Here is a 12,213-nt window from a genome sequence, read left to right on the forward strand (position 1 = left end):
ATGTAATATATGAATATACATTTTGATTTCTAAGAAATAGCGATTGTTGAAAAAACAGAATTGACGCTGTGGAGCATTTGTTTACAAGTGATTTGAGAAAAAAAGCTCCCGTAGAACCACGCTGATATCCGTGTTTCCTCTAATTAACATCCATAAAAAGATTACAACCCTCCCAAATATATTATACTATATACATGAAATGAAATGAGTTTATTTCGGTCAGATAATCAACCATTTTGTGTGATCAATTTAACAGCACAGATTATACATAATCACATACATACACATACACACAAAAAAAGAAAAAGAATGACCGAAAAAGGAATAAGCTGAAGCCAAGACATCCATTCATACACTAGATTACTTTCATGTAAAAAAACACTAATTTTTAAGGTGTTGCAACTTTCATTTTATTTTTTAGTAGTAGTGACTTCCTCACGGTCAACTTCCTTTGTTTTCACTTTATCGAAGTGCACATGCAAGTGACGTCGAGGCCACATTGAGGCCAAATTGGGGCCTGTGCGCGTTTACACTGGAGTCTGATAAAAATCTAATTTTACTTGCAGTGTAAACAGTCAGCTGGAAAAAATCAGATCTCAAAAAAGTCTGTGTTGAGCCACTTTGGCCTGCAGTGTAAACATAGTCTTAATGTGTCAAAAACGTTTTTTTTTCTCCTAACTAGGCCAAAGCTGACATAACTCCTGATGTGTATGTAAATGAGATAGTGCTTGAAGTTGTACAGGAGTTTAATGATCTAGGAATTATCATTGATTCACAGCTATTTTTTTAAACAAGTAAAAAAAACAGAATAGAATACATTACACCCTGTCGAATTTTAAATACATTCTAAATAACTCAACTCTTGACTCTAAAAAACTTTATCTAAATCCAATAGTCATGCCACATATTACATACTGTATAACAACTTGGGCATCAGCCTGCAAGTCCACAATAAAGCCTGTCAGTAACTACAGTTTGTCACTACGTCTGTAAGTTCAAGTTAAAACTCTACTATGCAAAGCGAAAGCCATTTATCAACAACACCCAGAAACGCTGCCAGCTTCGCTGGGCCCAAGCTCATCTAAAATGGACTGATGCAAAGTGGAAAAATGTGCTGTGGCCTGGCGAGTCCACATTTCAAATTGTTTTTGGAAACTGTGGACGTCGTGTCCTCCGGAACAAAGAGGAAAAAACCCATCCGGATTGTTCCAGGCGCAAAGTTCAAAAGCCAGCATCTGTGATGGTATGGGGGTGTATTAATGCCCAAGGCATGGGTAAATTACACATCTGTGAAGGCACCATTAATGCTGAAAGGTACATACAGGCTTTGGAGCAACATATGTTACAACAACGTGGCTTCATAGTAGAAGAGTGCAGATACTAGACTGGCCTGCCTGTAGTCCAGACCTGTCTCCCATTGAAAATGTGTGGCGCATTATGAAGCGTCAAATACCACAACGGAGACCCTGGACTGTTGAACAACTTAAGCTGTACATCAAGCAAGAATGGGAAATAATTCCACCTGAAAAGCTTCAAAAATTGGTCTCCTCAGTTCCCAAAGGTTTACTGAGTGTTGTTAAAAGGAAAGGCCATGTAACACAGTGGTAAAAATGCCCCTGTGCCAACTTTTTTGCAATGTGTTGCTGCCATTAAATTCTAAGTTTATGATTATATGCAAATAAAATTACGTTTCTCAGTTCGAACATTACATTTCTTGTCTTTGCAGTCTATTCAATTGATTACAAGTTTAACATGATTAGCAAATCATTGTATTCTGTTTTTGTTTATGAATTACACAACGTGCCAACATCATTTGTTTTAGGTTTTGTAAATAAGTTACTGGGTATCAGTCTTGAGAAAAAGAAAGTTATCTGTAAAACTTTGAAAAAATAAAACAAATTAGCACACAACCCAAATATGACGTTGGTAAAGGTAATGAATGCATGCAATGTGTGATCATTTGTACACAAATAACAAATAGAAATTACTCACAGGAACAATTGCCAGGACAGTGTGAGCTTCAGTATTCCTCAGCAGGATGTCAATGAAGGAAATGACCTGCAGCGTCTTGCCGAGTCCCATGCTGTGAGCGAGGATGCAACCGAAACCACTGCTGCTCTTGTAGCGCTCAAGGGACTCGATCAAGTTGTCGTACAGAAACCGGATCCCACCAACCTGGGAAAACGTGAAGTTTAACAGGTGCTTCGGAGAAAAGGACACGTGGTGGAAATACCTGGTGAGGTTTGACGGCCCTGGCCAGCTGGGGAGCTAGATAAATGTCCTTCTCCTCTGCAGGGTGGTTGATATTTACTAGCACGCGGCCCTGGGCATCAGGCAAGTTCAGAGCATCGTTGATGTGTGCTCCGCTGCTCTCCTCTGTGCCGCCAGTGCTACCTTCATCCTCATCCCCCGACTCGCTGCTTATCTGCAGGGCATTCTCGTCCCCAGAGCTGAGCTCGATCACATCTATGTCATCATAAAGTAAAGACTGTAAAGAGCTTGGAAAACATGTGCTGCATATCCTGTACTTCCTCATATATCCTGCATATCCTGTACTTCCTCATATATCCATATATTAACATATAAAATGTTTTTATCGCTTTATAATAAAATGGATAAAATGATTAATCACAATGTTTGTTTTGACCGTCAGAAGAGGGCGCACATTGCACAGGCAGTGATCACTTCACATGCCAGTGGGATGATGGTTACGATGTGCTCTGTGCCCTTCAAAACAAACTAACGGAATTTTAGATAAAGCTGAGGTTATTAGCCAGTCTTCCAGCGACAAACTTTCTTATGATCAGCGCACATTAAATTTTAACTAGCATCTTTAAAGCGAAACATGTACGTGAGGATGGTGTCGCTCGTATGAATGCTACATGGACAACAAACAGAGGACAACAAACTATATACAACAATATCAACTATAAACGACAAAATACTGAATATTAACAACATACAGTTGTGTTTAAAACAATAGCAGTCCCACATCACTAGCAAGATAAACCACTTTTTTTGTTAGAATTTCAACTTCTACAAGGCAAGCAAGTTTCTAGAAGGTTTAGTAAAGGTATAGAAAACCAACAGACACAACAGGCTTGACGTGCATGGTGCTGGTTCTGTGAAACAGTCATTTACTGAAAGGGGCGTGTTCAAAAAAAGAGTAAAATTAGTGAGGTCATTGATTATGTGAAGAAAAAGCTGTCAAACAGGTGGTCCTTATTTAAGGATCAAGACAACTGATGCTGCACATGCTGGCTGTGCGATTGTCCTTGAAAAACAATACCTATTGACCGGTGCCAGAAGTTGGTCGACTCCATGTACCACAGAAGTGAAGGAGTTATCAGAAACTGTAGTTATGCAACTAAATATTAGTTCATGATTGTCAGGAAAGTTGAATCTTCAAGCATATCTTAGTTTATACAGTACATTTTTGAGTTTGTAAAGAAACATGTCAACGCTGCTATTTTTCGAACATTATATTTCTTGATTTTCTGTACAATTTTATCAAATTAAATTACTTTATCAAATTTTCTTGCTTTGAAATAGAATGTGAAGCGTCCCCAATGCATTTGCGTTCATTAAAGGCCTACTGAAACCCACTACTACCGACCACGCAGTCTGATAGTTTATATATCAATGATGAAATCTTAACATTGCAACACATACCAATACGGCCGGGTTAACTTATGAAGTGCAATTTAAATTTCCCGCTAAACTTCCGGTTGAAAATATCTTTGGATGATGACGTATGCGCGTGACGTAACCAGTGAAACAGAAGTATCGGTATCCCATTGAATACAATACAAAATAGCTCTGTTTTCATCTCATAATTCCACAGTATTCTGGACATCTGTGTTGGTGAATCTTTTGCAATTTGTTTAATGAACAATGAAGACTGCAAAGAAGAAAGTTGTAGGTGGGATCGGTGTATTAGCGGCGCACTACAGCAACACAACCAGGAAGACTTTGACTCGGATAGCAGACGCGCTAGCCTACGCTAGCCACCGACCGCACGGATGATCGTGGTGAAGTTCTTCGTCCTTCCGTTGATCGCTGGAACGCAGGGAAGCACGGGTGTTGATGAGCAGATGAGGGCTGGCTGGCGTAGGTGGAGCGCTAATGTTTTTATCATAGCTCTGTGAGGTCCCGTTACGAAGTTAGCTTCAATGGCGTCGTTAGCAACAGCATTTTTAAGCTTCGCCAAGCTGGAAAGCATTAACCGTGTATTTACATGTCCCTGGTTTAATAGTATTGTTGATCTTCTGTCTATCCTTCCAGTCAGGGATTTATTTATTTTGTTTCTATATGCAGTTAAGCACGATGCTATCACGTTAGCTCCGTAGCTAAAGTGTTTCGTCGATGTATTGTCGTGGAGAAAAGTCACTGTGAATGTCCATTTCGCGTTCTCGACTCTCATTTTCAACAGGATATAGTATCCGAGGTGGTTTAAAATACAAATCAGTGATCCACAATAGAAAAAGGAGAGAGTGTGGAATCCAATGAGCCAGATTGTACCTAAGTTACGGTCAGAGCGAAAAAAGATATGTCTTGCACTGCATTCTAGTCCTTCACTCTAACGTTCCTCATCCACGAATCTTTCATCCTCGCTCAAATTAATGGGGTAATCGTCGCTTTCTCAGTCCGAATCTCTCTCGCTGCTGGTGTAAACAATAGGAACATATGAGCAGTCCTTCCTCTGGTGTCGTCACGCTACTTCTGGTAGGGGCAAGGCTTTTTTTTATCAGAGACCAAAAGTTGCGAACTTTATCGTCGTTGTTCTATACTAAATCCTTTCAGCAAAAATATGGCAATATCGCGAAATGATCAAGTATGACACATAGAATGGATCTGCTATCCCCGTTTAAATAAAAAAAATTCATTTCAGTAGGCCTTTAAAATACAATTTATATGAATAATTTTAAGGTTTACTCGCCTTTTTAAACACACTGCTATTATTATGAACATACTCAGACGATCTCCTCGATTGAAATATTTTACAATCAAGCAAAACGCAACAAAAAGGCAACAAACATGGGTAACAACACCTACAATCTACTATAATACCTCTTTTCAGCAGAACTTTGTTCTTAAAATTTGCTTCCGCGGATGGCTGGCAGATCTGGAAACAAACCCCGCCTATACTTCTTGGAGCTGCTGCGACATAAATTACCGTAATAACCCGTGAATCACTCAGAAGCGCAGATTCCAACCATTGAAATACTTTTTACAGTTCAAGACTTACTGTAATTTGAAAACACAACTGCACATCATAATGGCAGCTAGAGCTTCAATGTCAAAGGTCTAAAAAAACGATTTGCAAACGGATTGAAAATCTTAACGGACCGTATTTTGCCCATGTCTGCATTAGCGGGACGGGTGGATTAATTGGGGAAAGTCGTCTATTAGAGTGGCAACCACAATTATAGGAAATACAGTGAAAACATGCTCACAGAGTTATTATATACAGTATATTACCATCTTGAATAGCATCTAAATCTGGTAGATTAGATTCCATGTTTTCATCTTCATCGCCGCTGCTGTCCAGGCAGATCACATCGTCCTTGCCCAGGAGGTCGGGGACCAGTTGGGACACCGCTTCTAAAATGGAAGCAGGGTCTACTGTTGGAAAGACGGAAATCAGAGATGTAAGTCCAAGTCCTGACCCCGCACAGATATTTGATAAAGGTAAAGTGACCATGAACCTAATTGGGAATCTGGTAAAGTTGGCGCTGGCGTCGGGAAGTCTTTTCTCTGCTGCTCCAGACGCTTGCGCCTCTCCATCTCCTCTTGTTGAGCAGCTTTGGTTCCAGCCTCCAGCTGGTCATCTTTCAGCACCTTCCTGTGAATACAAAAGTCAAGTTAGTGGCAAACAAAATTGTAACAAATGTGCACTTTCGGTCAAAACAGTAAGAACATATGCCCAATTTTAGGGGTGTCTGAGAATAGCCGATTATTCGATTCAGAGGAGTCTGATTCGACTATGAACCTCACAGTCGAATCGTCGAACGCCGAACCCTCCTCCTCCCTTCGTTGGAGGCAGGCGAGTTGAGTACCAGAGGGCCCTCGCATACGGCAGTTGTGTTAAGAATGCTTCGAGACCGGGGACGCGGGGCCCGTCGGGACTCGCTGCTGCCAGACCCAAATTCCTTGCCGGAAACACAGCACGCTGGGCTACAGAACCCACCGGACCCCCCAGTCTGCCCTGGTGGTACTCGCAGAAAATTGGACCGGCGTGTAGCTTTCACCAGTTTGCGTAGGCAGCAAGCCTCCATCACTGTTCCCCTCTGGCAACGGTAATGGTCTTTGCGATTGTTAAATCTACGGAAACCTTGAGGACCTCACTAAACTATTCAATCTCTGCCAGGTTTATTGGTCTAACTGAAGGTTTTCTAGCCTTTTTCAGGTGTAATCCCCATTAGCTGTGCTCTTACTAGCATATATGCTGTCATAAAAAAAAATGTCTGACTGATCATTGACTAGGTACAAGATCTAACGAATTAGACTTGACTATGAAAATTCTTAATGGAAGACAGACAGCTCTGCACAACAGATAGAGATGTAGTATAAAAGCTGTGTCAGAAATGCTCCATTTTGATTGAGTGTCTGAGTTATCAATTTCTACAAAAGGGCAGATTATTTTTACACGACATTAATAATGAATTAATAAATAAGATATTCAATGATTATCATTAATAGTCAAAGTGTTAAATGGTCTACCACAGTCAGTTATAAGTCATCATCATTATGATGTGGTGATTGTGACAGGTTGTGTTGTCATGTACTTTTGTCTTATTAAGTGTGCAGTAGTACTAAAGAAATGCAATTTACTTTCTCAATGATGGCAATTTTAATTACTTAAAGACTAATGCTGTACTGTCGTTAGTTAGCATGATGGCCAACACTTCTTCCTCACTCTCCCGGTCACCAGCAACCTATGGCGCTACATGTTTGGTCGCCCTCGCTAAAAACCCATCATAAACGCACCATATCTGCCAGAAAATTAAAATAAAACGGAGCAGCAGGGATCAGTGTTACCAACTTAGAGACTTTGTTGCTATTTTTAGTAAGTAATCAGACCCCTCTAGATGTTGTTTTTCAAAAGAAGCAACACATCTAGTGAAAAGACAAGGGCTGGGCGATGTGGCTGAAAACTGTATCACAAAATAGTTTTTTTTAAATAATAATTGATAAGATAATTATTGATTTTTTATTATTTATTTAAGCCTGCCAATAAATACAGTAATGCAATTTCCAACTTACCAAGGGTGCTATTTATCAGTGGAGAAGGTGTCTGGTAGCCAGGTTGAATGAGCGCAGCTAAAGTGGTACAATAAATGCAGTCGCTTTGAAGTTAGTTTCAGTTTTGAGACAATAGATGGCAGTATGTGTCAAAGTCAAGGCCCGCGAGCCAGATCCAGCCCGCGAATGAATGATCTATGGCCTCCGGGATGATATTTGATTAGTATTAGAACCAGCCCGCAGGCCACAGCCGCCTGCTGCTGTACCAATACTCCACCAGGGACCCCATTATGTCATAAAAATGGGGCCCCACAATAAATCTTTGGGGTCCCACTTTTTTGTAACCGTTTTGAAAACCAATGATAAATTATCCTGTTATATCTCACATTCTATATTGTGTTTTGGAAAAAAGTTGTCATAAACCTTACTTAATTCATTTAAAAAATATTACAAAAGAAAACACATTTTTATGCATATGTAAATGTATTCAGTTATAAACATTCATTCACTTTCTTCTTTCCTTAATGGATCTAAACTTTACCGCTTTTTTCTATATTTTTATTGTAATATTATCAGAATGTGTTTGTTCTAATTTTGGCCAAAGTAAGACAAAGGAAACATTCTGAAGTCGTGTTTATTTTTTTGTTTTAATGCCATGTTTTTAATAGTCCGGCCGCGTTTGCACAGATTTTCCTCCATGCGGCCCCTGAGCTAAAATGAGTTTGACACTCCTGGTATACACTACTGAACACTACAAAAAGTAGTTTGAAAGCTACTCATTAAACCGACAAATTGGAATTGTCAGGATGTTTCCGCACCATCTGCATTCAAACAAAAAAAACTAAAGACAAGTTTCTATTATTGAGTTGATATATCAGGAATCACAGTTTCTGTACTCACTCCATGCAGAGAATTGACACTGCCACAGAGAGACGGAAAGACGGCGCAACCAATCTCGGTAGTTGATACTGTTACATGATTGTCTGTTAGCCTGTCCCTTCCATTGCTTTGACACTTCAGGTTTCCAGTTTTCTAAGTTCCCAGAGTGCAAGTGACTTCATGCAAAGAATCTTGCTTCATAATTTCTGTTTTCTTCTGACTAAAAAATATAAATATATATTGAATGTTTTATCGAACGTATTTAATGTTTATATCGATTGTGTCTATCGCGATATATATATTGATATCGTTTAATCGGACCAGCCCTATAAGAGACTTTTGGCAACTGACATGAAAGCAAGGTTTGCTCTTCTCAACGGGCAGCAAAGGCTATTGCATGCATTTAATTGGATTTTTTTTTTTTTTTTTTAAAGTTACACCCACCTGATATTTTTCCTCATGTTTACAGGCATGGAAGGTTTGGAGTGTTTTGGAGGCTTGGAGGATTTGGTTGATTTGGAAACTTTGTGCTTCTTTGACTTCCTGGAAGGTGGTTTGCTCTGGCTGGATTTGCCAGGGCTGGCTGGAAGCTGCGACCGGGAGGCCGGCCTCGAGGGAGCCCTAGAGGACGGCTGGGATGCGGTGCCCGACGAGGGCTCAGAGGAAGGCTCTCCAGAGGTCGATGAAGCGGAGTCCCGGCTTTCTTGAGCTTTTTCATGCCAGCTCTGAGCACTGCCGGGTTGGTCTTTTGAGAGAGGAAACACCATTTTAGTTTCCTGTTAGTCATTATCACAGTGCCTGAGAGAAAATTTGTGGCCAGCAACTTGACAAATATTTTTCAAACCTGCTACAGACAACTCGAGGTATGTTTAAAGGCAACCTGGATTTTAAGCTCCAACAACGAAAGCAGAAAATATACTAAAATCATTTTTTTCAGCAAGTATGGGAGGGCCCAACCTATAATGTGCCAAACTTTGAAGTACAATTGAGCAGGCCACACTCTCGGCTTCCATTCATGCAACCCCAGAGAACATAAGAGTGAGAAACACTCACCATCATCCTCATCATCGCCACAGTTTTCATCCTCATCCTCCTCCGTGTCTTTATTGTCCTCCTCCTCTTCATCGTTTTCCTCATCGCTGTTGAGGCTTGGCTCCAGGTCACTCTCTGAAAAGGCCTCTTCAGACATGGCGTCTTACGGGGCTTTTTGAAGTATTACCTGCACACCTTCATCGGCTGTCCTAAAAATGACAACAATAAAATGTCAATTGATCGAAGAGAATGGCTGCCCGCTCATCTATGAAACATTACCACCAAAGGAAGAAGGAATTGAGTGTTCTCATAGTTTTTGTATTGTAAATAAGTTAAAATTCATATTGCACGACTAAGATCATCATGAATGAATTGCTGAGTTCTGAAACATTTTATCTTTAAGGATTGTGTTTGAATAGATTATGCATTTAAACCGATCCCCAGCATATGCAACTGACAATGCTTTTAATAACAGTTGATTAAAAGAAACAAACATCCCGCAAGCTCGTATCGTCTAACTACTATTGTTTCTCGGTCTCATAAGCATCAGACAACATGCTAGCTTGCTACAAAACACAAACATAACCGCCATCCATTTTCTACCGCTTGTCCCTTTCAATCCTCCAAATGAATCGTGTTTTATTTAAGCAGTTACTGTAAACAATCTACCCTGGACTGTGACAGATAAACAGCGTTCCTTCACCCACCGTTTTCTTTGTTCGTTATGACAGAAAGATAACAATCATCGCGTGTGTGTTACGCTCTGCAGCTAACGTTGGTCCAAAATGACATTTATGCTAACGTTCTCTGCTATCCAGACGCGCCGAGTATTGCGGTCCTATTTCAACATTTTAGCAACATACCGTGTGTTCGTATGCGTCCCACTGTTCAAAGCACCAATGTGAACACACACTGCGGCCAAGTAGTCGATAATTACGGTGACTATGAATATAAAACAGATAATCGTCTCTTAGTTCCAAATGTTTCCAGTGTTACAGTAAATACCTTCCTCCGATTGTTGTATGCAAACTAATGTTCCGGGTGTAGAATGATTAAGAGTACAAAAGCTCTTAAATTTATTTTTTTGGTTAAAAACATTTAAAGTGATTTAGTTAGCCCTTTTTGTATTTTGTCTTTTTTTTCCTTTTTTCATATTTTGTATTATTATTATGTATTAATATTTAATACTCTATTTGTATTTGCTTTTGTTTTTTTCCCTTTATGTTGAAAGTGCATTGACTTTTGTGTGAATTATAAATGTATGTTTGTTGTTCAATAAAAAAATTAAAAATAAATTAAAAAATAATTAATGTTCCGGGTGTAGAATGATTAAGAGTACACAAGCCCTTAAATTGTTATATTTTTTAAAAACATTTAAAGTGATTTAGTTAGCCCTTTTTGTCTTTTTTGTTTTTGTTATTTTTTCTTCCATATTTTTTATTATTATTATTTATTAATATTTAATACTCTATCTGTATTTGCTTTTGTTTGCTTTCCTTGGAGTTGAAAGTGCCTTGACTTTTGTGTGAATTATAAATGTATGTTGTTGTTCAATAAAATTAAAAACAACTAATGTTCCGGGTGCAGGAATCCCACTAAAGAAAAACATTTCCTGATTAATTTGTTTTATTGTTGATATACACATCAAATTAAACACAGATTTACCATAAACAGTGCCAGTGTTTATATTACGTCGTTTTCGTCTCTTCGGACTCCATAAAGATGTAAGTAAATATGTTTTTGTTTGAGGCCACCCGTCGATGTCTGATGACGTAAATTGTAGGCGTCCAATTCTCGTCTTTTGTGTTTATCTTCTGCTCCTCTCAGTTGTTTCGTCAATGGATGATCCGTGTAAGAATACTACTTCTACTTAGTGTGTGGACATGGGCAAGAAAACATCCTAAATGTTAGTTGTGTGTGTGAAAAATCAAAAATGAACAAAGGGTGGCTGGAGCTAGAGAGCGACCCAGGTAAGATTTTTTTCGATATTGTTTTATCAGATATTAGTACACACGTCAATTTAAACTCTGTCCCATAACAACAACCGTTAATCAAGACCAAATCATTGCGCAAATAATTTTGTTCTTAAGAATGCATATCTGCTACCTTTCTTTGACGTGCTATGGATCATGCACATTCACAATGCGACATTGTCTTCTATTAAAATATAAATATGAATACAACTGATTTTATGCTACCTCAACCGTAATAAAATATTGCTATCTATTTTATTACACCCGTTTACAGGATTGTTCTCTTTGCTGGTTGAAGATTTTGGTGAGTAGTTATTTTTTGTACCTTATGAGAATAGGCACAATTGGCGCCTGTTCTTGCAAAGGTAAAACATTATTTCTTGCAGGTATCAAAGGTGTGCAGGTGGAAGAAATATACGACCTTCAAAGCAAGTGTCAAAGGTACTGCTAACACATCTGCTGAGAAAAATTTGCAATAGTTGAAAACTTTCTGACAGGTGGGATTTATGTCCAAAGGAACGTAAAAAATAGGGTGATAGTGGTGCAATACCAGCAAAACCCCCCAACAAATATCGGTTCATATTGATTTGAGCTCAGACACAAGCAGTCCTGCCGCGTGTTTACTTGTTCAAAGCTGGACAGCCATCCATCCATCCATCCATTTGCTACCGCTTGTCCCGTTCGGGGTCGCGAGGGGGTGCTGGAGCCTATCTCAGCTGCTTCGGGCGAAAGGCGGGGTCGTCGTCGGCAATCACTCGAAACGAGTATGATTGTCCTCCTGTTGGTGGTATTGCCTTCAGGAGAACGCCTGTGCGTGGAAACTTTTAAAGTGGGGAGACTGGTGCACAGACAGCCACCACACTGTCCTTGGCAAAGAGAAGGCCAGGGTCCAATGGCATGGAGACCAAGGCAGTTGGGGGCCCATCTTTGCTGCAGCTTTCTTCCGCCTTCGTGACCGTTGTGGAGCTTCTATGCAACCATCATCTGCCCATTCTGCTGTTGAGGTCTTTTTCGACTAGGGAGATGCGCAGACTCAAACGTCACTTCTTCACTGTGGGGAGCTGTATCCGGTGGAAAGGGAAAC

General features: G+C 39.8%; 2 protein-coding genes across 4 annotated transcripts in view; one reads left to right on the forward strand and one right to left on the reverse strand.

Moving 5' to 3' along the window:
- Positions 1-10,189, reverse strand: part of LOC133647072 (helicase ARIP4-like) — a 44,881-nt gene extending 34,692 nt beyond the window's left edge. Inside the window, exons 1-7 of one of the 3 annotated variants that reach the window (XM_062043158.1) lie at positions 10,020-10,189; positions 9,178-9,365; positions 8,569-8,869; positions 5,709-5,845; positions 5,482-5,622; positions 2,234-2,466; positions 1,993-2,175 (exon numbers count right to left, since the gene is read on the reverse strand). In XM_062043158.1, coding sequence (XP_061899142.1) covers positions 1,993-2,175; positions 2,234-2,466; positions 5,482-5,622; positions 5,709-5,845; positions 8,569-8,869; positions 9,178-9,313 — 1,131 coding nt within the window. In that variant the 5' untranslated portion in view covers positions 9,314-9,365; positions 10,020-10,189. Of the gene's footprint in view, positions 1-1,992; positions 2,176-2,233; positions 2,467-5,481; positions 5,626-5,708; positions 5,846-8,568; positions 8,870-9,177; positions 9,366-9,863; positions 9,977-10,019 lie in introns of those variants that run through there. The other 2 variants (XM_062043139.1, XM_062043148.1) reach the window with 2 other exon arrangements.
- A 735-nt stretch (positions 10,190-10,924) lies between these two features.
- LOC133653171 (ubiquitin carboxyl-terminal hydrolase BAP1-like) overlaps positions 10,925-12,213 on the forward strand; it is a 37,285-nt gene continuing 35,996 nt past the window's right edge. Inside the window, exons 1-3 of the mRNA XM_062052247.1 lie at positions 10,925-11,126; positions 11,404-11,433; positions 11,516-11,570. Coding sequence (XP_061908231.1) covers positions 11,090-11,126; positions 11,404-11,433; positions 11,516-11,570 — 122 coding nt within the window. The 5' untranslated portion in view covers positions 10,925-11,089. The remainder of the gene's footprint in view (positions 11,127-11,403; positions 11,434-11,515; positions 11,571-12,213) is intronic.

This window comes from Entelurus aequoreus, linkage group LG01, assembly GCF_033978785.1.
Source record: "Entelurus aequoreus isolate RoL-2023_Sb linkage group LG01, RoL_Eaeq_v1.1, whole genome shotgun sequence".
NCBI classification, from domain to species: domain Eukaryota; kingdom Metazoa; phylum Chordata; class Actinopteri; order Syngnathiformes; family Syngnathidae; genus Entelurus; species Entelurus aequoreus.